This window comes from Micromys minutus (genome assembly GCF_963924665.1).
Source record: "Micromys minutus genome assembly, chromosome: 12".
Lineage (NCBI taxonomy): Eukaryota > Metazoa > Chordata > Mammalia > Rodentia > Muridae > Micromys > Micromys minutus.
Genome location: NC_137981.1, coordinates 23152883 through 23176217, shown reverse-complemented (window position 1 = coordinate 23176217; position 23335 = coordinate 23152883). Strand labels below are relative to the sequence as shown.

Below are 23335 nucleotides of genomic sequence, written 5' to 3'. Positions count from 1 at the left end.
GACACGTGCTGCCTTAGAAACTCACTTTCTAAAGTGCCTGTGTCACAATATGCATGGAAAATAGTGTCAGCAATAAACAGCAGTTGCAGTTTAGGGGTTTCTATTTATTTTTTAATTGGATGGCAATATTTGAGGGATCTTTTATGGCATTTATTTCAATGAACTGAGACCTTAGAGCTAAAACCTAAATGAACAATGAGAAACAATAACGTACCAACCATACTCAAGGCAAGAAGTAGGAAGTAGAGAGTCAAGGTGAGCAGGCTGACCAGTCAGAAAAGAGAGGAGGACCCAGAGGGTGGAAAGCCAAGTCTCACCAGCAACTCCAGATGATGTGGCAGAACCAACTGAAGCACAAACACTACTTGTAACTTCTAAAGCTGAGGAGGTGATGTTTTCCATTGACAATCAATCAAGAATGGAGCCGGGCCAACTGTACCTTGTCTAAGGAGTTTCCAAACTGTCTTTTCCTCTACGCCTTCACTAGGCACCACCTTAGTACAAGCCACTGCCACCCCTCCCCCAACAATGGCTTCCACTGTTCTTCATGATGTCTAATTTAATCTTCACACAGAACATTTTAAAACTGTAAATCAAGTTATGCTCCTTCCCATTAAGTCTTCCTGTAGCTCTTTTCCGCTTGCAGAGCAAAAATCCAACCCTTCCCCAGAGTAGATCTCAAGCTGAAGACCTCTTCTCCATCTTCTAACTGGGTCAGTTCTTGGGCTAGCTTAACCTTCTTATACTTCTTCAAGTACATTATCCTCCTGCCCATTCCCAAAACACTGAACACTCGCCCAAGATACCCTTCCTATCGTAGTTGACTCTTGGCCTAACTTAACTAAATTACATCACTTCCTCAAAAAGCCTCCTGGTCTGACACACAAGGTCAGATCTGACAGCACTATACTTTCACCTCTTCCTTGGCCATCAATTACTTCAGCGCACTGCACCCCCATCAGAAGCAGAAAGACAAGGCTGGCTCTCGGTTGTTTTTCTCCTGTTTTACTCAGTGATGCAGCAAAGCTCAGGAGATGATGTCCGCCGTCTGTCCTCAGTTCAACCTCTCTGGACAAAACCATCAAAACCATGGCCAGGTAAGTCTCGTAAGTAACTCTGAGTCTAGTCCAACTGACAAGATTAATTATCCCATAAACATTCATGAAAAAAAAAAAACTTGCATTTCAAACTCAAAAATGTTCCCTGAATTAATAACCACAATGTAATGAATTTTTACTGAAAACTGAATATTTTATTTTTAATTAAAATTTTCAACTTTTTGGAGCTAAGTCTAAACTTTACAACTTGTTAGAGTTAAATCTAATGACTTCATAGAAAAATTAGTTTGATGAATGACAGTACTGTTGAACAATACTAGCATTCATCTCTCTCTGTTCCCTGACCCACCCAAATGTGAGCAAGCAGTTCGTGGTGCCACACCTTCCCTGCCATGCAAGTGTGAGTGGAAATGAACCCTTCCCAACTTAAAAAATAATGTAAAATTTTTGAAAGGTATATCTACAGTTTTGTTATACTAAATATCAAGCCCCACAATGCTGTCCATGCCCTAATCCATGGAACCTATGAATTAATTAGGGCCAGAATTGAAGTTCACGCTGATAATGAGATGGCCTGCCTTTCTCCTGAACTATCTAGAATGGACCCAATGTATCCACAAACCCCTCTAGTGGGAAGGGGGATAGAGGAGGATCAGGGTGACATATGAGAGTATATACCTCTTCTAGCTTTGAAGTCAGAAAGCAGACAGAGGAAAAGGAATGAATACAGGTAGATTCTAAACTGGAATATGCAAGGAAATGGTTTTTCCCTAGAGAATCCAAAGATGCACCCTTACCTTCCCTGACTACTACGACTACGGTCCAAAACAAAGGATGGGTGATTAATTCTAAGTGAAGAGTCACAAGTCAGTATTGGAGGTATAAAATGAATGAGGAGTCAGTCTTCACAATCTGGCAGAAACCCAGCTTGTAGTTTCAAAGTATCCTCCTTAATGAGAAACAACAAAGAGGAGGTCAAATCAGACCAAGGTCGCATTTATAAGGATGAGTTCAAAAATTCCTAAGTTTCCTCTAAAACTTGAAGACAAATACACACTAGATCTGATATTTTTACTTTCTTTCTATTTCTGGACTACAGAAATTCCAAAACATATGACAAGCAACCTGAGGAATTCATGAAGCTACATGAACAACTAAGAATAAGATCCAATGCACACTTCAATCTCAGTGATATCTACCTGCAGTCACCAGGGTAAAAACCCAAAGGCAGCCACTTGCTCCTAGAAAAACACAGAATCATGTGAAATAAAAATGTATCAGCATCCCCAAATAAAAGAATAACTCTCAATGTCAAGCAATTTGTCTTCTATAGTAAAATAGTTGGCTTACGTAAGGACTTGTGCTGGGCCACTCTATGAGAACAAACTGCGTGACAGCGCACAGACCAGTCCCCACATGTTCAAGAGCTATCTGCTTCGAGCACCTCCGTGGCCCTCCTGCTGGAGCCTTCAATCCCAGCCCTCTGAGACTATGGGAAAGGATACCCCACATGCTAGCCTGGGACAGACAACAAGGCCATAGCTCCAATTTTGAAAAAAGCATTCCAAAAACAAAACCTATCCATCCATACGTATGGCTTAAATAAAGTATCACTTGTCAGTCATCATGGTGTTGGGACATCAGTCCTCATGATACTGCAGAGCTCCTCTCCAACGACATCTGCCGCATCAGGGAAAAGAGAACATCACTGTCTTACAGTTTCCAAGTATTGCAGATGTGAGTGCAATCATGATAAAAATTATCAGAAAAACACTTTATTTGATCTTCGAAGCAGTTAAATATTAATTAAATGTATAAAGGCTGGCAAGATGACTCAACAGATAAAGACTTTTCCTTCCAGGCATATGTTCATACAAATGAACACATGCACACAAAATAAATAGGCTAAACTGTAACTTTTTTTGAAAGCCTAGAGTAAATACCCTTGTTAAAAGTTAAGAACAACAGGCTAAGAATACAGAACTTAGTAACAAACCTGACTCAACAGTTTTACTTTGCTCAACTGAATTCACCTCGGTTTAAAACAAGAAGTTGTAAGCAGTCCATAGCTACTTCAAAGAGCTATTGTAAAAATAAGAAATATTATAGACATATGATGACTTGAGAGAGGTCACATGACAGGTCATGTTACAACCACAAAGATCAGAGTAATAAATTAAGGCATGCACATTCTGGTGCTATGCTCAGAAAAAGTGCTGCCTACATACATGCTGGACCTCCTAGCTCAGCCCAAATACGAAAACCCCTCACAGGTCCACTTATCTAAATGATTTCTCAGTGAGATTCTATTTCTAGTAAAGCTAGATTATGTCAACAGTGTTCATCATACTATATTTGTAACAGTTTACAGAAAAACACACAAAAAAGAAAAAATCTCTAAAAACCAAACAAATGGAGGCATATATTGCACACACAAATTGGAAAGATGATGTAAACACTTAGATTCTCTCCAAATTGACCTATAAATACATTACAATCCTATTCAAACTCCCTTACTGCTTCATTGAAACTGACACTTTTGTTCTAAACTGTAATGGAACTACAAAGCTAAGAAATATTTATATATGTAGTCACTGAGTTATAAGAAAGAGGCCCTTTAGTAGAATGGGGAGAATGGATTCCCAATCCTTACCCATCAAAAGTATTACCCGATACGGAACCTTTACTTTACACCAGACCATAAAACTAATCTTTACCTCTACTATACATTACACAAATTTCCAGATGGACTGTATTTCTAAATGTAAAAGATTAAATATAGTTTTTTTAAAAAACATTGAAACAAACATTTTTTTACTTTAATCAATGATTTCACATTGAGCAAAAGTGGTAATAAAAGAAAATTAGTAAACGGAACACTAACAACTGGGGGGTGAGGAAGAACACCGTTACACTTGTAGACAGCCTAGCATAATTGTCATTAGAGCAGCTTCATCTAGCAATTAATGGGAGCAGATGCAGAGGCCCACAATTCATAGCCTCCTACAGAAGAGGGAGAAGAATTGTAGGAGCCAGAGGGGCCATGGGCACAAGAAAACTCACAGAATCAACTAACCTGGGCTCATAGGGGTTCACAAAGACTGCACCAACAGTCAGGAGCCTGCATGAATCTGGTCTGACTCAGGCCCTCTGCATATATTTTGTAGTTGTGTAGTTTGGTTTTCTTGTAGGACTCCTAAAAGCATGAGCAGGGGTGCTGTCTCTGTCTCTTTTGCCTACTTTTGGGAGCCTTGTCCTCCTACAGGGCTGCCTCATACAGCCTTAATATGAGAGAAATGCCTGGTCTTACTGCAACTTCATATGTTTGGTTGATATCCTGGGAGGCCTGCCCTTTTCTGAGGGGAAACAGGAGTGGATCTGGGGGTGGGGATAGATTAGGAGAAGAGGCTAGAAGGAGAGAAGAGAGGGGAAACTGTAGACAGGATGCAATACAAGAAAAAGATAAATTTTCTTTTAAGTGTTCTTTAAAACCCAGTTAAAGTTATCAGAAAATATTATTTATAAATTGATAAGGCAATCCAAGATGGAAAATATATACATATATTAGGTACCTAAGATATATGTTTATCACATGTGTCTTAGGGTTTCTATTGCTTTTTAAAATACTATGACCAAAAGCAACTTGGGGAGAAAGCAGTTTGTTTCTTCTTACTGTTCTCTGATTGCACTCCCACTGAGGTCAGGGCAGAAAATTAAGGCAGGCACCTAGAGGCAGGAATCAAAGCATAAGGCATGGAGCAATGCTGCTTACTGGCTTTTTCCTCATGGCTTGCTCAGCCAACTGCCCTCCCCCATCCCACCATGTGGGCTGGGTTCACTCATGTGGATTGATGTCTATATGCAGGTAAGGGCCGGCATAAGATAAGGCAAGGCCTGTGACTGTGCAGTGAAAAAGAAAGGTGGGAGCAGAGTTTTTGAGAGGCAGAAGAGATAGGGAGGAAAGAGAGAAGAAACCAAGATGGAAAAGAGAAGGATGACCCAGACCCACGTGGCTTTAAATAGCCACAGGTAGCTATGAATATCTTATATTATTACAGGATAATTTGTCTTATCTAGGTGAGCAATGTATATCAATATCAACTGGCTCTGAGTTTACTGTGTGGACGCTTTGTGGAGTGAGAATTTAATGATGTAAATCTGATAAATTACAAGCCTCTAAAGTTCTGATTTTGCCTGGTGAATGGGAATTGTGATTATAACCACAGGGGGCGGATACAGGGAATGTAAGCAGAGTCAGAGTCTGCAGCAAAGAGACATGAGGTAGGTATGGGGCTAGCCATGGAGGCAGAGAGACCGTTGTTGGGGCAAGAGAGTGGCTGGGGAGAGAAAAGCCTAGAGCCTTTTACATTCTTTAATATTTACCGCAACACACTGTCAATCAGTAAGTAAGGAAAGGTCCTACAAACATGGCTACAGGACAATATAAGGTGCATTTTCCAATTCAAAGTCCTTCTTCCCAAATGCCTCTAGTTTGTATCAAGTTGACATAAAACTAACCAACAAAAACATGTGAAGGATTTTTACAAATATTTCTTTAATGTATAGACCAATTAAAGGCATATCACAAAAGAGACTATCCTAAAAGACAGTAAGTTTATTCTCCAAACAATGCCATGATATTCCCACCAGAATAGTAAACAAAAAGGGCAGACAGCATGAAGTATAGACAAGAAAGCAGAATTCCAGATGGGTATGTGCAGCCAATGGGAATTGTGAACTCAATACTTTGAAACACTGGCACCACTATAAAAATAAGCATGCCCAGAACCAAAGGAATGCCTCTTCTATTTTGCCAACTGAAACAAATAAATTTTAATTAAAATATACAACAAAATATTTTCAACAATACAATTCTGTAAATAACCCAAAGCTTCCAACAACCTACAAAATCTACAGAACACAGGAATATAGTAGGCTGTACCATTTATACTAAGGAATGGGATTCAGAAAGAAGAATAGACAAGGGCTGGGAATATAGCTCAGTGTAGAATGATTAGTCATCATGAAAGAGGGAAACACATGGACAGATCATAATAAAAAAAAAAAAAAAAAAACCACAACTTACTAAAAGCCAGACACAAAATAATATGTACTTAGCTCCATTTCTATACAGCTTAAAACAGGATGATTGGTCTACATAACAGAAGACTTTCCAGCATCTCTTCCTCTGTCTTTTGGTAAGAAGTAACCTTTCTTTGGAATAAGAGAATCAATGAAAGGAACAGAAGAGAATTTTCTGAAGTGATGGAAATATTACCCATAACAACCTGGACAACGCCATCAAAATTCCTTGGGATGTTTTGCAAATCCATGCACTTTACTGAGTGCAAATTACATATAGCAAATGCTACTAAGCACATAAAGAGCTGAGATTCTAGCCAGTAACTTGAAAAGTGCCAGTCTCAAAGCTTCGATTATCCTTGACAAGAGAACTTGTGCCATGTCTTTAACACTCTTTTCCTTCAAAAGCAAAGCCTATCTCTAAAAACTGTAGCAGTTGCAGGAAACAGAGGCTCATGCAGGGCACAGCACAGTGCTGGAGTACTTATACAGTATGTACAAGAGCCTGGGCTAAATTCACAACAGGAGGCTGGGGGAGGTTCATCTAAACTATATCAGCAGTGACAACCGGTACACAATCTAGAGAAATTCCCTTCTATGAACCCCGAATAAACACAGTTGTAAAGCCCAAGAAAAGAGACAGCATGCTAAAGTTCACTTGCAGTTACATTACATATATTATTGAGAATTATTTTAGCAAAGGAAAGAGAGTGAAAAAAACAGAAAAAAAAGACATTTTAAGTAAAAATAGTACGATGTCAGAATGAAGTACATGAAAAATACAAGTACAAATGAACTCCTCAGTTTAAAAAAAATACTTTAAATAAATTGTGTGCTAAGGATCAAGTGAGTTTACTGCAAAGGGGAGGAAAATAAACAAACAAAATTGGCAAAGTATATGATAATCTGGGCAAAAAGTAGGACAACAAATTCATCAGTGAGAACAGCAGCTCAGTGAAGACAAGTGAGGTGGCGTGTAGTGAAAACAAAGCTGGCTGAAAATATTCAAAGCAAACATGTGAACTTCCATCAAAACTGCCAAAAAGGATTGTAACATGCTTTTGTTAGCACGCCCATCCTTTCCCGGAGCTTGTCTTTCCCTTGGATCAGAAAAGAGTAATATCGAAGCTGGGTATGGTGGCGTGCACCTTTAATCTCAGTACCTGAGAGGCAGGGGCAAGAGAATCTCTGGGTCTGGTCTGCATAGACTTATAGGACAGACAAGCCTAAGCCAAAAAAAAAAAGGAGCCACTCTCTTGTTCTAAAGTACGGTGTAAAGACTGGCTGCTTCCCATCTGTTACACTCAAGCATATTAATCAAGGATATACTCAAGGATTTTAACACCACAGTCATCCAAGTATATTCTAAATGCAGTAGAGGGGGCCTTTTGTCAGTTATGATAATGAACCTCTAAAAACATCAAGTTCCAAGTGGCTTACTGATGCCATCTACTGAACAAAATGTTAATAAGCACTTCAATTATACATTTCAAAAGCCTATTAATAAAGAACATGGTCAAGTAACTTTAATCTGATCAGATAAAGAAACTCTGTAAACAGCATACACCTGTGTCTGTGAAACTTAAAAGCCTCTTATAACAATCCGTTTTCTCCATGCCACAGGCTTATATGGGTACAGAAAGTTTTGCCACCTGAAAGCCAGTTAGAATGATATGTATGTATGTATGTATGTATGTATGTATGTGTGTATGTGTGTATATATATACACGAAATTTGATTTATATTTCTATTTTATAACCTAAATAAAATTTATTTACACTGAGATATTTTAACTACACCAGTTGCATTTTATTAGTGTGTCAGTATCTAAGTTACTTATGACGTTCTATAAAAGAACTATGCGTTAATATGTTGTGGCACTTGTAGTTCCATCCTTCCAGACACAGGAAGATTAGTTTCCTACCCCCTTAGTACTTATGTGGGACCACAGACAAACTGATTATCAGGTTGTGGGTGAAAGCACCAGTGCCACTTGCAGGCCAAATGAGATACTGCAGGAGTGTGACTGGCAATGCTGTCTTCCATCACAGTAGTAAGGGCTTCAAAGAGAAGGACAAGCCCAAGGCCAAAGCAACTTAGGTCACTGTCTTGGACAGCTGCCCAGACCTACAAGAGAGTGTGTTAAGAATAAAAGCCAAAACCTCCCCTTGTATTAAAGGCACACTGAACTGGTGACAGAATGGTAGTATATCATCACAGCCTAACCAAGGTTTGTCAACACCTAATACTTGGTCTTGGAGCAACTTGTCCATCAATCTACCATTCTTTCTGTGGTAAACACATGTTAAGCACCATCCCTGACACCCCTTCACCAACTGGCACTTCTCAATATGGCAACTAAAAATGTTGTGAATGCCATGTTCTTAGCTTAACTTGACCAATACAGTAAGCACAAATGCCTTTATGTATAATAAACTGTGTGTGTATGTGTGTAAGTCAAATGTCATATATTCTTGATGCTTTAGTTACACATTTTAAGCCATTAAAAGACAGGTATGAATTCCTAATTCTCAAATAAAAAAGTCAATTTCTAGGTTTAAAGTACTTATCATTATGTGTCTGTATAATAATATAAAAATAAAAATCCAAAAAGGTACAGAAATCCACACATACTATGCTGTTCATTTCAGAGGACTCATAGCTGCCAACAGGATGGACGCTTCCAATGGGTTCCAGGCCCTCTTCGTCCCACATGTATGTCCCATCGGAGCTGTCGGATGGAGAGAGTTCAAATGACGACCCAGCTCTGTAATCCGTATCTGGTGAAATCAAGTTGTTGCCAGACGTATGCTTTGTACATTCACTCCTGTCTTCAAATGATTTTTAAGGAAAGAAAAAAAAAAAGCATAAATTTATAAAACACAGTCATTTCTCATTTGAAAAGTATAATCTCTAGTAATCCAATCTACTATAATAGCATTTGGCTCAAAAACTGCAACTGTAGCAATCCTAAATAAAATTTTTTAAAGTGGGCAAAGTTTTAAAAATAAGCTACTGAAATATCTTGTAGTAAACATGAAATTTACTTTGCAACATTTTTTTTCACATCTTCATATTCCTTTAATGTTTTTCAAGGTATTTCATTTTAACCACTGTTCAGAAAACTCTCTTCTTCTCTGCAGATTACTTAACCTCAAAGATATGTCCTAGACAACTTGTTCTAGACATCTTCCAGTTTATAATACCTGAAAACAGTTAGTGCATGCCGATGTGTGGCCCTTGCCCAGACACGCCTTGTGCACTCCCTGCTGGCTTCTTTCAGGGCAGATGAACAAATAACACTCATCCCGCACTAAGTGCCAACATAGTCAAGTCTAAGAAGAAATAATTAATAGGCGCTCTCCTCGATAACATAAGTAAACAACTTCAGTGAAGTATCACCCTAAGGGTGCTAAACAACAATGTTCCCTAGGATAGAAAGCATCCAACTAAGCCTGCTTGTGTTACCTGGCTTTACCCTTAGCAGATTGCAATGATGGCAACTGTGAATGGTGTTTAGTGTTACGCCACTCCTGGGCAGAGTAGGGAAAACTGGAAAGCATGGCCTATACAATTCAGGACTCATATAAAACAGCCCCCAAAAGACAAAGTATGAAGAGCTTGACTGATTCTATCCTACGAGATAATGCAGGATGGAAGCGAGCCGCAAGATTGCTGTCCTGCACTCTCATTTAGACTGCTCCTCTCAGTTACAAAGCATCTTACAGTCTAACAAAGACAATGCTAAATGTTAGCTCTATTGCAATCACTAGGGAAAGCACATAAGTTAAGGATATTCATATTTACCAGAGACACTTATATCTATCCATTCATCAGCTTTACTGAAGACCTGTTCACTTTCCTTAGGAGAATCAAATATATCCTTTGATGGTCCATTCTCATGCTTTTCTTCTTTGAGAATAATTTCCTCTGGAGTTACTCTAGTTCTGTTGGAGTCCTCTAAGTCTATAAAATCATCGCTGAAATCTTCGCTTAAATCATTCTTATCAGAAGATGACAAAGATGACAAGGAAATATCATCCACATCATCACTCAGGTACCTAATTTTAGGCTCATGCTTCATAGTCTGATCATTATCTCTTCGGTAACTTTCATTTTCAATTAGTTCTTGGTCCTTACCAGTAGAGCTGTCCTTTGCCGAAACCATACCTTCTTCCTCTACGCACATGTCAGCAGGTGGATTTTTATTACTATCAACTGCCATAGAGCCAGAAAATGGAGGTCGGCTAGATTTCAGTAGAGAGGGATGGCCCATCCTATAAACCAAAGTGGACGATATATTTGGGCCATTTGATAAAGCCAGTTTCTTTCCACCAGCAGCATAAGGCCGATTAAAACCAAACCCCAAGTGTTCATTCCCATTGAGTACTTCTGACTGCCGAGAACTTCTTGTTAGCATACCTGACCGGAGAGGCACTCGAACCGGAAGTTGCTGGTTCTGATAAGGCTTTGTAAGGTCTACTGCTCTGTTGAAGGAATGTGATCTGGTAATAGATGAAGGTGGAAGGAAGGGATTCTGAATGGAATGTGAAAAACTTTGTGACCTTACCATTTTTTCACAAGTGATAGATTTAGCATTGTCTGGGGACTGTGCTAAGCTTTCTCCAGAACTACTTCTGCTGGCACAGGAGTTCACTCTTGGCTTCTGCATGTTACCAGGAGATCGGTTCCCATAAAACGTGTTCAAATGTGACTTCGCATTGACCGAAGAATATGAAGTCCTTCCTAGTAATGTGCCTTTGGTAAATTTACCCAGATTAGATGGTCCAGAAAAAGACTTTTGACTTAACTCCTCTGCTGATGACACAAACATGGTGGATGGCCTTGCTAACTTGGACGTGAACAAAGAAGCACTTTTCAAGCCTCCCTTTATCCCATTCCTATCCAGAGTTCCAGGAGCAGGAGCATGTTGTTCAGGGTCAATTAGTGTATCATGTGTACTTTTAATATTATTAAGTTCTGCTGTATTTTGTGAACCAAGTTGACAGTTACTTGTTTTTCTCCAATTAAATGAATGGGACAATGAACAATCAGAGCCATTATTTTTTATGTAACTTTTGGCATTACTACTCTTGGAGGTCCCTAATAAAGTCACAGTGGCCCCATTTGGCACTGGCTGCAAAGTACTTCTCACAGATTTCATTCCATATTTCGGAAGCTTGGAACCCAAAAATGTCTTGATTTGTGTTTTTTCTTCCATGGGCTATAAGGTGCATTGGTTCTTAAAACTTGACAGAATCTGAGGGAGAAAAAAATAAAATAAACAAGTCTAAATAAGTTTAATAATGTGGTATACATTATTACATACAGATGCAGGAATGGTTCAATATATAGAAATACATCAAAGTAATCCACTATATAAACAAACTCAAAGATAAAAACCACATGCTCATGTCATTAAATGTTGAGAAAACATTTGACAAAATTCAATACCCCTGCATGGTAAAAGTCTTAGAAAGATCAGGAATTCAAGGCCTATACTTAATTAAACATAGTAAAAGCAATATATAGCAAACAAGTAGCAAACACCAAACAAAAAAGAGAAACTTGAAGCAATCCCACTAAAATAAGGAACAAGACAAGGATGCCCACTCTCCCCCTATCTATTCAATATAGTACTTGAAGTCCTAGACAGAGTAATTAGACAACAAAAGGAGGCCAAAGGGATACAAATTGAAAAGGAAGTCGCAATGTCACTATTTATAGATGATAATATACTTAAGTGACCCCAAAAATTCTACCAGAGAACTCCTAAACATGATTAAAAAAGAAAATTCTGTCAAGTGGCTGGATATAAAATTAACTCAAACAAATCAGTAGCCTTCCTCTACTCAAAGAATAAACAGGCTGAGAAAGAAATTAGGAAAACAATACCCTTCACAACAGTCACAAATAATATAAAATACCTTGGTGTGACTCTAACCAAGCAAGTGAAAGATCTGCATAATAAGAACTTGCAGTCTCCAAAGAAAAAAATTGATGAAAACTTCAGAAGATAGAAAGATCTCCCATGCTCATGTATTGGCAGGAATTAATATAGTAAAAATGGCCATCTTACCAAAAGCAATCTACAGACTCAATGCAATCCCCATCAAAATTCCAACTCAATTCTTCATAGAGTTAGAAAGAGCAATTTGCAAATTCTTTTGGAATAACAAAAAACCCAGGATAGCAAAAACTATTCTCAACAATAAAAGAACATCTGGGGAAATCACCATCCCTTACCTCAAGTTGTATTACAGAGCAATAGTCATAAAAACTGTATGGTATTGCTACAGAGACAGGAAGGTAGATCAAAGGAATAGAATTGAAGACACAGAAATGAACCCACGCAACTATGGTCACTTGATCTTTGATAAAGAAGTAAAAAACATCCAGTAGAGAAAAAGACAGCATTTTCAACAAATGGTGCTGGTCCAACTGGCGGTCAGCATGTAGAAGAATGGAAATCGATCCTTTCTTATCGCCCTGTACAAAGTTCAAGTTCAATGTAAAAGGGGATTGGGGGAGAGAAAAACCCTGGAATGGCAAGGACTTGAGGTATAACCCAGTAGTATGAGCCTTTGGGTCTAGTACCCAGCACCATAGAAATCAAGTAAGAAAACAATCAAAGCAGGAGAGAAAGGCATTTGGTTTTAGGGATGCCATTTCATTCATCAGAGGTAAACCTCTGTAATGAAAATTACGGGGTCCAGCATTGTGAAAATTAGCTTTTCTATTCTTAGAGTTGCAGGAGTGAAGTGACTAGTAGAATGTAAGAAACAGCAAAGGCGCTACAGAATTTGAAGTCCAGAAAGTGATAAAGATTTTATATTTTATTAAAAATGACCTGAGAAAATGTTACATGTTTTGTGTAGAACAAGGATAAATTTGAACTATAATTTTGTAGTGATCTCTTTAGAGTATATATTTAGGAGATGAGCTTGGGTTGGAAGCAGGGAACCAATTAGGAAGGAGTCTAGAGTAGTTAAGAGTGGACATGAAACCAGTTAGTGTGCAAATATTTTGGTGTAAAATCATTCTAGAATAGTATTATTTAACTGATAGCTACATATATATTATTCCTGCTACTTTGGCTCCTTGTCTATCAACATGGCTGAATATTTCTAAGTTACTAAAATTACAATGTTTAAACATTGTAGTTAAAGCAAACAAGATTGTAAGAGAAACTATGGCATGGTTTTGTAAGTTTTAGGGAAAACTACAAATGATTGTTTTAGAAATTATTATCTGCAGCCAGGTGATGGTGACACATGCCTTTAATCCCAGCACTTGGGAAGCAGAGGCAAACAGATTTCTGTGAGTTCAAGCCCCGTATGGTCTAAGAGTGAGTTCCAGGACAGCCAGGGCTATACACAAAAACCCCCGTCTTGAAGAAACAAACAAACAAACAAACCCCCAAGGGCAACCATAAAGCTATATAAGTTGAGTTTAGCCTATATGCACATCTTTATTGGCTATCTCATTCTCTATTCATTCTGGGATTTTGAAAGGGGATTCTCTGACTAACAATGTATAGATTTCATTTAATGTGTAAACATTGGTTAATAAATGCATTTAAAAAAATAAAAAAAGAGATACTTCCATACTCTTAAGTACTTTTAGAATAGCTGTAAGAAAATTGGTAACAATCATATAACAAACGTAATGGACATTTTCTAATGCTAACTCACAAATAATAAGGATTCCGTCACCAAGTATCAGGAGAAAGACTAAAGCATCTCCTGCCTGCAGAAGCAGACTGAAAAGATAATCTAGTCTTTTACTTCTCTATGCCTTGCTTTTCTGTTTAAAATAAGCATGATGCATGTTATCTTCCAGCACCCTCTAAAGAGAAGCTCAAAAGCCAACACACCGTCACTACAAAGTGTTTCAGAGTCTGCCAACTAGAAGGGAAAAAAATGTTTGAAACTGAATGTAGTTTTTTCTACAGTAGTATGTATAGACTTTTAAATGTACAAATAATTGCAGAACAAGTGGTCCTAGAGTGAAATGATTCTGATATAGTATGTAAATTTCTTAAACCTGCGTATCTTTGTGAGCCCTTCTATCGCTGGGAGGTAAATTACCTTCCGTCTGAATGCTCAAGAACCTTCTGCTGCATTTGCTGCGCCTCTCAAATAAGCAAGCAGTAATTCTACTGCCTTTCGGTGGCCATGCTCCCTCTGACGCATTCTACCTGACGTGCACATAAAGACGCAATCACTAAGGATATGAGAAGGCTCATATTGGCTATATCATCTAAGGATGTGATCTGGGAGATACTCTAACTGCTTCTGAGCTTTCGTGGGGAGCTGAGATTGGATGGCATGGAGCTTGTAAATGTCTACAACTCCCTGAGTTCATTTCTATTACATATCTTGAAGTATGGCACAATTACTGAATTGGCACGGCACACTTAAAAGAATTTCCTAAACTATATTAAGGTCTTTTTTTGAAGACTAGTAAGTCAAAGTTTCTTGGTTGAAAAGGAATCTATACCTGGATAAGAACTGGAAAATAGGAACAAATATTATTGAGCATGTACATACATAGTGCCATGTTTATTACATTATCATGAATTACCTAATCACCATAATTATACGGCAATAGACTTTTTTCTCATCTCCCATAGCTAAATTAAGATTTTAAAAACTAAAATACTGTCCATAAATCACCGAAATGATTTGGGTCACATGCAATTTCAGGGTCAGTGCCGACTGCTCATGACACAGAAATAAAATATACTGGGAGGCAGGCTGTTGCTGGGGACGAGCAGGAAGGAAGTGGGAGGCTAATGTTACAGGGGGAGCCACATGTTAACAAGTTCTGCTGGGAACAGTCAAACCTGCTCCTTTGCAAACTCCTTTCATATCCATTACCTTTTCCTCTAAGAAGCCGCCCACTCACCTTCTTTATTCAGCATTTCAAACAGCGTTTCAGAAGGTTACTAAGTGCCCAAATTTTAGGGTTTTAAATAAGCACTACTTAGTCTAGGGGCAATTAATTGAACAGCAATGCTAAGGACTAAGCAGGCATAAGTAGTCATATCTGAAACTCACCTTCACAATCAGATTTTGCACCATGGTTTTAAATGATTTGTTGGTTTGGTTTTTTGCTTTTTTTTTTTTTTTTTTCTATTATTCAGTTACTTCTCACATTCTCTTTGCCTAGGTTTTCCTGGCTGCCCTGTGTAACATAAGCTGACTCAAAGGCTTGATTGTGGTGATTAAGTAAAAAAAGAAAACCTCAAAAATTTAAAACTGTACATTTTACTTGAGGTTCTTGGTGGTTTTAAAAAGAACACAAAAAGTTCACTACAAAGCCCCATTATTATATATCAGCTCAACATTTTCTGTCCAACTACAACTTAATTCTTATCAAATGGAACCAAGCTCAAAAAAGATCGGCTCAGGGAATTTGTGATATAAGAATATTCATCATCTTAATCAATTTACAGTCAAAGTGCACCACTCGCTGAACTTTTAATTGAGAGGGCCATGCATAGAAAGTGGAATCAGAAACTCTTCTGCCCAAACAATAAACGTATTTCCTTCTGACTGTTACCAGTGTTTAGGTATGTTAATTGAGCATACAAATGCCATTAACTTGTTAGACAGCGTTAACTTAAGACAGCAGAAGTAAAAGCTTTCCTTTTAAGAGTTGCTTCAACATGGGTGTCACAGCAGTGAAATTCTAACTAAGAAAGGGGCAAGACTCAACCTCAGCATAAGCAGTACTTTTCTAGGAGGTAGCCCAGATATAAAAAGATCCGAGGAGAGGAGAGTGTTCCTGCCTACCTTCGCTTCTCCCTGAGCAAGTGTATCCATCACTACTGCTATTAGCCAAGATCAAATTCCAGCTTCTTCAGTCTTCCAAACTAGACCTAATAATGAGACTCCCAAAGAGCTTACAAGCCTTCTGCATTGGACTGAACCTGCTAAACCATCCAGCTTTGTGGACTAAGCAGTTGCAGTCTTCTAAGCCTCTCCAGCATAAAGGTAGTCATTGTTGGACTATGCAAGCCCTATCATGAGCTAATTTTTTATAATACATAATACATAATAAATCTTTGTGTGTGTGTGTGTGTGTGTGTATGTGTGTGTGTGTGTGTGTACACACACATTCTATTCATTCTATTCCCCTAGAGAACCCTGCCAATTCAGAGAGACACGCATAAAAGTTTTATTTTCAAAGAAAACTTAATCTTTGCAGTTTTGACAGGCTCCACCCCAGTAAAAGAACACAATAAAGTAAAATAAATCCTGACATCCTGTTATAAATGAAAGAAAGAAAAAAAAAACCAGAGTCACCTATGAAGCACCCTATGAAACAATCTGAAGCTACTTAATCTAACTGTTACACCTGACAATTTACAAGAAAAGTTAGGAACAGGAAAAACTCTTAAGCAACACAGGGCATAACCAGTTAACTCTGGAATGAGAAAATCTTTTACATGAAAAAGGACTCAGTAGTACTCAGCTATTAGAAACAATGACTTTACAAAATTCCTAGGCAAATGGATGGAACTAGAGACTATCATCCTGAGTGAGGTAACCCAGTCACAAAAGAACACACAAGATATGAAGTCACTGATAATTGTATACTAGCCCCACAAAGCTCTGAATACCCAAGTAACAACTCAGACCATAAGAAGCTCAAAAGGAAGGAAGACCAAAATGTGGAAGCCTCAGTCCTTCCTAGAGAAAGAAAAAAAGTATATAGCACGCTCTCAGAGTGTGGTTCATCTAGACCTTAAATCATTCATAATTCAAGAGCTAAAAATGCAGCCTTGTGGCAATCCGTGGTATTTAAAAATCATTATGTTTTAAACTTTACTCACCAGGAAAACTTCAACTAATTCCATGTTACATTTTGTTTTATATGTACTTTATGCTCATTGTAACTAGTAACTTTTCAATGCATACTATCAAACCGTTAAAAAAGAATCAAGTACTGACAAAAAATATATTCATATAGTTCCATGCAAAATGCTTTTAAAATCTGTACATTTATCTGTTTTTTAGAATAAAGTTGTTTTATTTAAAAATAATGAACTCAAAAAGCCTTCTAATTTTGGTAAATGTCATACAATTGTCCTCTATGGGGGCTTGCTACTTATTAAGGCAATATTTGCAACCACCAGCTTAACTTGTTTTAAATATAATAGCTTGATTAGAACTCTTTGTGGCATAATAAAGAACACAGCTGATTCCCCCCAAAATTAATTAATTAATTAATTAATTAATTAATTAAAAGAAAAAGGACTCAGATTTTCTTCAACAAAGAGAGATTGTTGTAAATTCAGAAGAAACACATTAGCCAAATGAGATGTGTAGAACTTAACAAGGATCCATAAACAAATTCCCAGTAACAGAATTTTTTAGACCATTCAGAAAAATTAAACAAAGACTAAAGAGTTTACACACTAAGAAAATAGGGAAGGAAAGATTAATTTGCAGCCCAGGCTGACCTTCAACTTGTAATCTGCCAGCTTCTCAATCAGATATACTTACAAATTTGGACGAAGCAAAGTTACTTCCTAAGGCCATAGAAACATCAGTATCATAGATAACCCTCTCCATCATTTCATGCAAGTGAACACATCAGGGAAGACTCAAATGCCCTCCAATAGTCTCTGTGCACCTACCACAGCATAAGCAAGCTATTAAGTATAAGATAGCATCTAAACACAGGATAAGTATAAAATTACTTGAACTAGTGCTCAAAAAGTGAGCAGATTAAACTGAGATCTTCTGAATTTTCAAGCACAGTTTTGACAATGCATGATTGTTAACCTAATGCTATAGAAATTTGGGGTAAGATGTCTTATTTTGTAGTTAAATATATCTTCCAAATCCCTGGGAGCAAAGAAAGCAACAAATGTTTTTTCTATGAATTCTATATGTCTAAATTCTACCACCAACAGAGAATAAAACATAGGCTGGAAGTTAAAAAAAAAAAAAAAAAACTTGGAGAATTTACAATAAAAGACATTCTCTTTTCTAGAAGAATTAATGCATGTTGTCCAAAACACCAGTATAATGTTCCTCATACAACTATACATTTATTTTGCTGCTGATTGAGCGCCCTTGATATGCCATTACTATACACAGTATACACATGAATCTTGTACTCACAGAGAAAATGGTCCAGCAAAGACTGAACATTAAAACACGTGCACACATGCGCGCGCGCGCACACACACACACACACAAATATAAAGAATGTTATTTGTTAAAAGGAAGTATGAGGACATACACTGAAAACTAAATCCAATGGATAGACTAAATCACTGAGAGAAATTCTAATATCCAAAAAGTGATTGTGACATGACATGACATGGTGACCTCACTTTGCTCTGGACTAACATAATTCACCTTCTCCTTTGAAGAAAGGGGCCACTTAATTTGCTGCATACTTCAATCTCAGATTAATATAGTGCCTTTTTTTATTAAACAAAACTTAAGATAAGATTCAGAAAAGTAAGCGAGGTATAAGGAATTTATAATCTGGAGAAAGAGGATAAACCTCTCATTACAGTAATGACAAACTATTTTACTCAATCATTAAATATTTATTTAAAACCCATTATAGGTAAGGCTCTGTGCTAAAAGCTGCAGAAATAATAAGATATCTCAAAAAGAAAAAGTCATGTAGACAAAAAAGGACAACATAAAACTATAATCTCTACTATACAAGATAGAGGGTGGCACACAGGACACAAAAGAAAAAAGTGCTTAACTAGAAGGGGAGCATCATATACGGCTTCACAAGAGAAGGCAATACTAGCGCTGAAACTCAAAAACAAGCAGCAAGTAGTAAGGAAGACACTAAATGTGGAAAACAAGACACGCTAGGCTAAAAGCATAAGCACAGAACCAGCATGGCACATTCAGAAAACACGTGTTAGTTAGGCGAGGAAAACAATATGGTGTTCATCTAAAAGCAAAAGAAAGAGAGGCCACAGAAGAAATGCAGCCCATGTAGGCCCTCACATATCTCACTGTGCTCACTGGTGCAGCAGCGACACTAAGGTTATTGGAGTAACCAACGACCTTTGGAATTGATCTGAGACCTGTTTCCACAGGAAGAAATTCAGACCTGCTTCTTAAACCTGGTTCAAAGCCCATTGCTCAGGAGGCTACAGGACGTAGGGAGGAACATACTACGATTATTGTTTTGATGCAAGACATGTCGTCAAAATGCCTTCTAAATATTTATGCCTATACCCATAAATCTGTACTGGGCCTCATAGATCTGTACTGCCGTCAACCTTGGCCAGTAAAACAGTAGTAAATAGTTAAGGCAGACTCTAACTGGTCAGAATGCTGAGAATTAAGTTCTATTGAGTACTCGGTCTTAAACAGAAAACCTGTATTAATTCTCAACCTCAAGGCTCAAAGAACATCTCAGGAGAAAGGCAAGAAGAATGCAGGAGCTGCAGGATGGTGATGGGCGCTGTGAGTGCTGAGACATGTGTGACATGGTGACTGTACTCACGGATTCAGCGCAGCTATGATTACCTGCGTACGAGCAGGGCAATAAGATCAGTTATCACTCCAACAAGCAGCACTAACGGGCTCAGTGGGTTGTTAACAACAAAAGAGAATACATAAGGGGACAGAAGGACATGGAGGTACCTGGGAAGAGTGGGAGGGAATCCGCTGTTTACATGGATAAAATATATGAAAGTAAAAAACATAATTTAAAAAACCTGGACATCAATATAAAGCAATGAAGAACACACACAGCAGGAAATGAAAAATAATTTGAGGGGCTCTGGAGGGGGCTCAGTGGGTAAAGTGCTTACTGTACACGCATAAGTTGGAGTTGTACTAGAACTGACTTTACACTGACTTTGTGTCCTTGGGGAAACTAAGTGATCAGACCAAAAAATAATGCAGATCATGGTCAGTGGCCCTGAAACAAAGAACAAGAAAGGTGGAGACGTGGTTCTGGGCTAACAGTGATTGCTGCTCTTCGAAACACCCAAGACAAGTGGCTCACACACGTGTGTACCCACACACACACACACACAGAGAGAGAGAGAGAGAGAGAGAGAGAGAGAGAGAATCACACAAACACGGACAAAACCATACTTTAAAATAATAAGAATATTTTAAAAGACACAATAGGAGAGTGTGCTGTGACAGCAGGTCCTTCAATAAACTGAGCTTGGATTTCTTAAGCCCGAAGACAACAAACAATAAATTTCCACTGATTCAAGTTACTCAGTCTGAAATAGTTTCTTATAGCTGCCCTGTAACAAACTGGAATCTGTATAAACAGAAATTATTTTATTTTAAATTAACCTCTTTCCTTTTGTGTTTTACAAGGAAAATCAGCACAGACCCTAAGACAGTTACAGCTTTAGTAGATTACTAATGTTCAACTGTTTCTTAAATTTAATTTTGTATATGTGAAGCATTCTTTTCTGGATCCTTACGACAACAAGACTAGAACATATCAAAAAGGAATCCTAACAGTAAAGGCAAATGTTTCCGTGAGTTTCAGTGAGATATGTGAAGACACCACTGAGGATGCATTTCTGGAGCCACTCATAGCCACAACTAAGCAGAGTACAGTTAAAGAACGAGGAGAAGTGAGGGGGCAGGCAGGGCTCTGCTCTACTGCAGACATCGCTGCACAGAATTGACTGAACATACATCGTACAACTAATTTCTATTCTACCAAAACTCTCTTTGCTTTCAAAATGTGGCCCCTTTAGGTATACCAATCAATGTAAGACCCAAATACAGATGACATGAAACATTTTATATAAACTTCTGCAAAACTGTTTCCTCCCAAGTATTCCTGGAAACATAAAGACTCAACAACCCACAAACGTCCCCAGCGAACTTGAGATGACACTGCCACCTAATGGCCAGTACAAAGAACTGAATGCCTTGATGCCTTCCCCCTCCTAATCTCCAACCAACCTCCAGGATGTAGATTCTCTAACCTCAAAAGGTTATACACTCTTAAGTCACCAGTCAAACCTTCAATCTCGTGAATAATTTCATCCCACACAGTACTTCTTCCAGCATCACCCACAGAATTTCCTAAGACAATATAAATGTTCTAAATCTGTTCTATCCAACCCATAACTGCCCTGCCAATACAGCAGTTGCCAGTTAGATGTGACAACTGTGACAGTGCAGGTAGCCATACAGAATGGGAAGTTCTGAACTCGGTTAAAAATAAAATGCCTAACTGCTGCTGCCCTTGATTGTTCACACAGAGGTAGAAAGTACATCCCGACTGGTAAGGACACCATGTCCTTCAGACAAAGGACACAGAGGACCCAAACTGGATCTGACCTGGAAGCCTCCTCCCTGAGGCCTAAATCTCATAGTACCAGAAAGCACCATGAAGACTTCCAAAGGAAGGAAGCAAGCAATAGTCCTAGCCAAGTATGAAGTACTCCAGACTCATCTAGGTAATGGCAGTCAGGCAAGTTCACAAACCAATGCTTGGCACATTTAACTACCCACTTCAGCCCTTCCAACTGGGAATAGTAATCATCGAACTACACTGACCAATACAGCCATGGGTCTTAGAAGAAGATCTCTTAACACCACTTGCTTACACCAATATAATTTCTACTGCCTTCTACATGCTTCTTTATAACTGCAGATAAGTGTAGAGCTGATTCTTATCACAGAAGTTTCTTTTTGCTGCTGAAGGAAACCATTACATGAAGGCACTAGTCAAAATATAAGCAAAAACTGACCAACTGATACATCTTCAACACAACTCCTTCAAGTACCTAAGGCTCAGGGTACAACTAGAAAGAGGAGGCAGAGCATTTGTAAGAAACAGGGGCCCAGGAAATCTGTTCTGCGACTGTGTTTTCTAACTATGACAGGAAAGCTAAGCTACACTCATACAAGCTCAACAACATGGCTGCCTGAAAAGGACCTGAGACAACTCCCACAGTTATCATCCCAATGCAGAGGTGGAAACTTTCATGGTGCCCTGGTGCTACCTGAAGAGCTACAGGCAATTAATAACTGCTGAGAGCGGTTAGAGATGTTTCCCCCAGGAACAATACCCATGACTGGGTGCCCAGTACTAAGTGGTCAACCATAGAAACACATCTAGAAGACAACACTGAACAGCTGAGCAGGTTGTATTTATAAGTTGATTTGTTTATATGTATGCAACGACAAAGAATAGACAAGGCCTCAAACTGGGGGGGGGGGCTAGGCATGGTAGGGGAAGAGGGAGGAGAAATGATGTGATTATGTTTTAGAGTAAACAGGAATCCACATGCAGAAAACAATACGCTGTACAAAGTTAAGCTAAGGACTCTGTCTACATCCTTGCTGTCAACTTTCCCAGCTCTTTCAGATATCTCAAATGTAAAGGATACAGTGTATGAACAGTGTGTCAAAATTCTCAAACACATGTCCTTCCAACATCACTACCTCATTTCCCAAGACAGAACCTTAGCATCTTTTTTAAAAATGTACCTATCACTACTACTTTATGTGTGTACACATGTGTGGAGGTGAGGAGCTCAGGAGTGAGCAGGAGTGAGTTCTCTTCCACCTCTATCTGGTTCTGTTATCTCTCCTGTCCGAACCTACCATCACTAACTAGCACAAGCCAGCCTTAATTCCTTGTTTCCCTTTTGCTCTCTGTGATCCATTCCTCCTGTCTTTCCAGAACTACTGTTTAAATTTATAGCATGCTGGTCTTAAAGTCTCCCTGTGGTTCTCCAAAATGCCTCCAAACAGTGCTAAGAGCAACTGGTATTGGCTAGGCACTTGTAGGTCTTTGTATCTCACACTCCTGCAAGGTGGATAATTTGAGTACTCTGATTTAAGTAAATTGACCCTTGAGGAAACATCATCCATTCAGACACACAGCTGATTAGTGAAGGCAGCTAAGATTACAAACGCAATCTGGGCCTGGTGGCACAGCCTATCTCTTAGCAACTGGGAGACTAAGGCAGGAACACTACAGGTTCCAGGCCAGACTTATCGATGTAGGGAGTTCAAGGCCATGTAAGGCTATTTAGCCACACCCTTCCTCAAACTAAAAATATGAAATGTGCTAGGAATATAGCTCAGCAACAAGGTAACTTGCCTAGAATGTGTGTCACCTGGGTTCAATCTCCAGGACAACACACTTGCACATGCACACACCTCATACACACACAAGTGCATACACAACGCACACACTCC

General features: G+C 38.6%; 1 protein-coding gene across 5 annotated transcripts in view; it reads right to left on the bottom strand.

The window, feature by feature from the left end:
- The window catches only part of CCSER2 (coiled-coil serine rich protein 2), a 103511-nt gene that overhangs the window by 61695 nt on the left and 18481 nt on the right, over positions 1–23335 (bottom strand). For all 5 annotated transcript variants that reach the window (XM_080926269.1, XM_080926271.1, XM_080926267.1 and 2 more), the window contains exons 2-3: positions 9948–11400; positions 8775–8971 (exon numbers count right to left, since the gene is read on the bottom strand). In XM_080926269.1, the coding sequence (XP_080782395.1) occupies positions 8775–8971; positions 9948–11361 (1611 nt within the window). In that variant the 5' untranslated portion in view covers positions 11362–11400. The remainder of the gene's footprint in view (positions 1–8774; positions 8972–9947; positions 11401–23335) is intronic.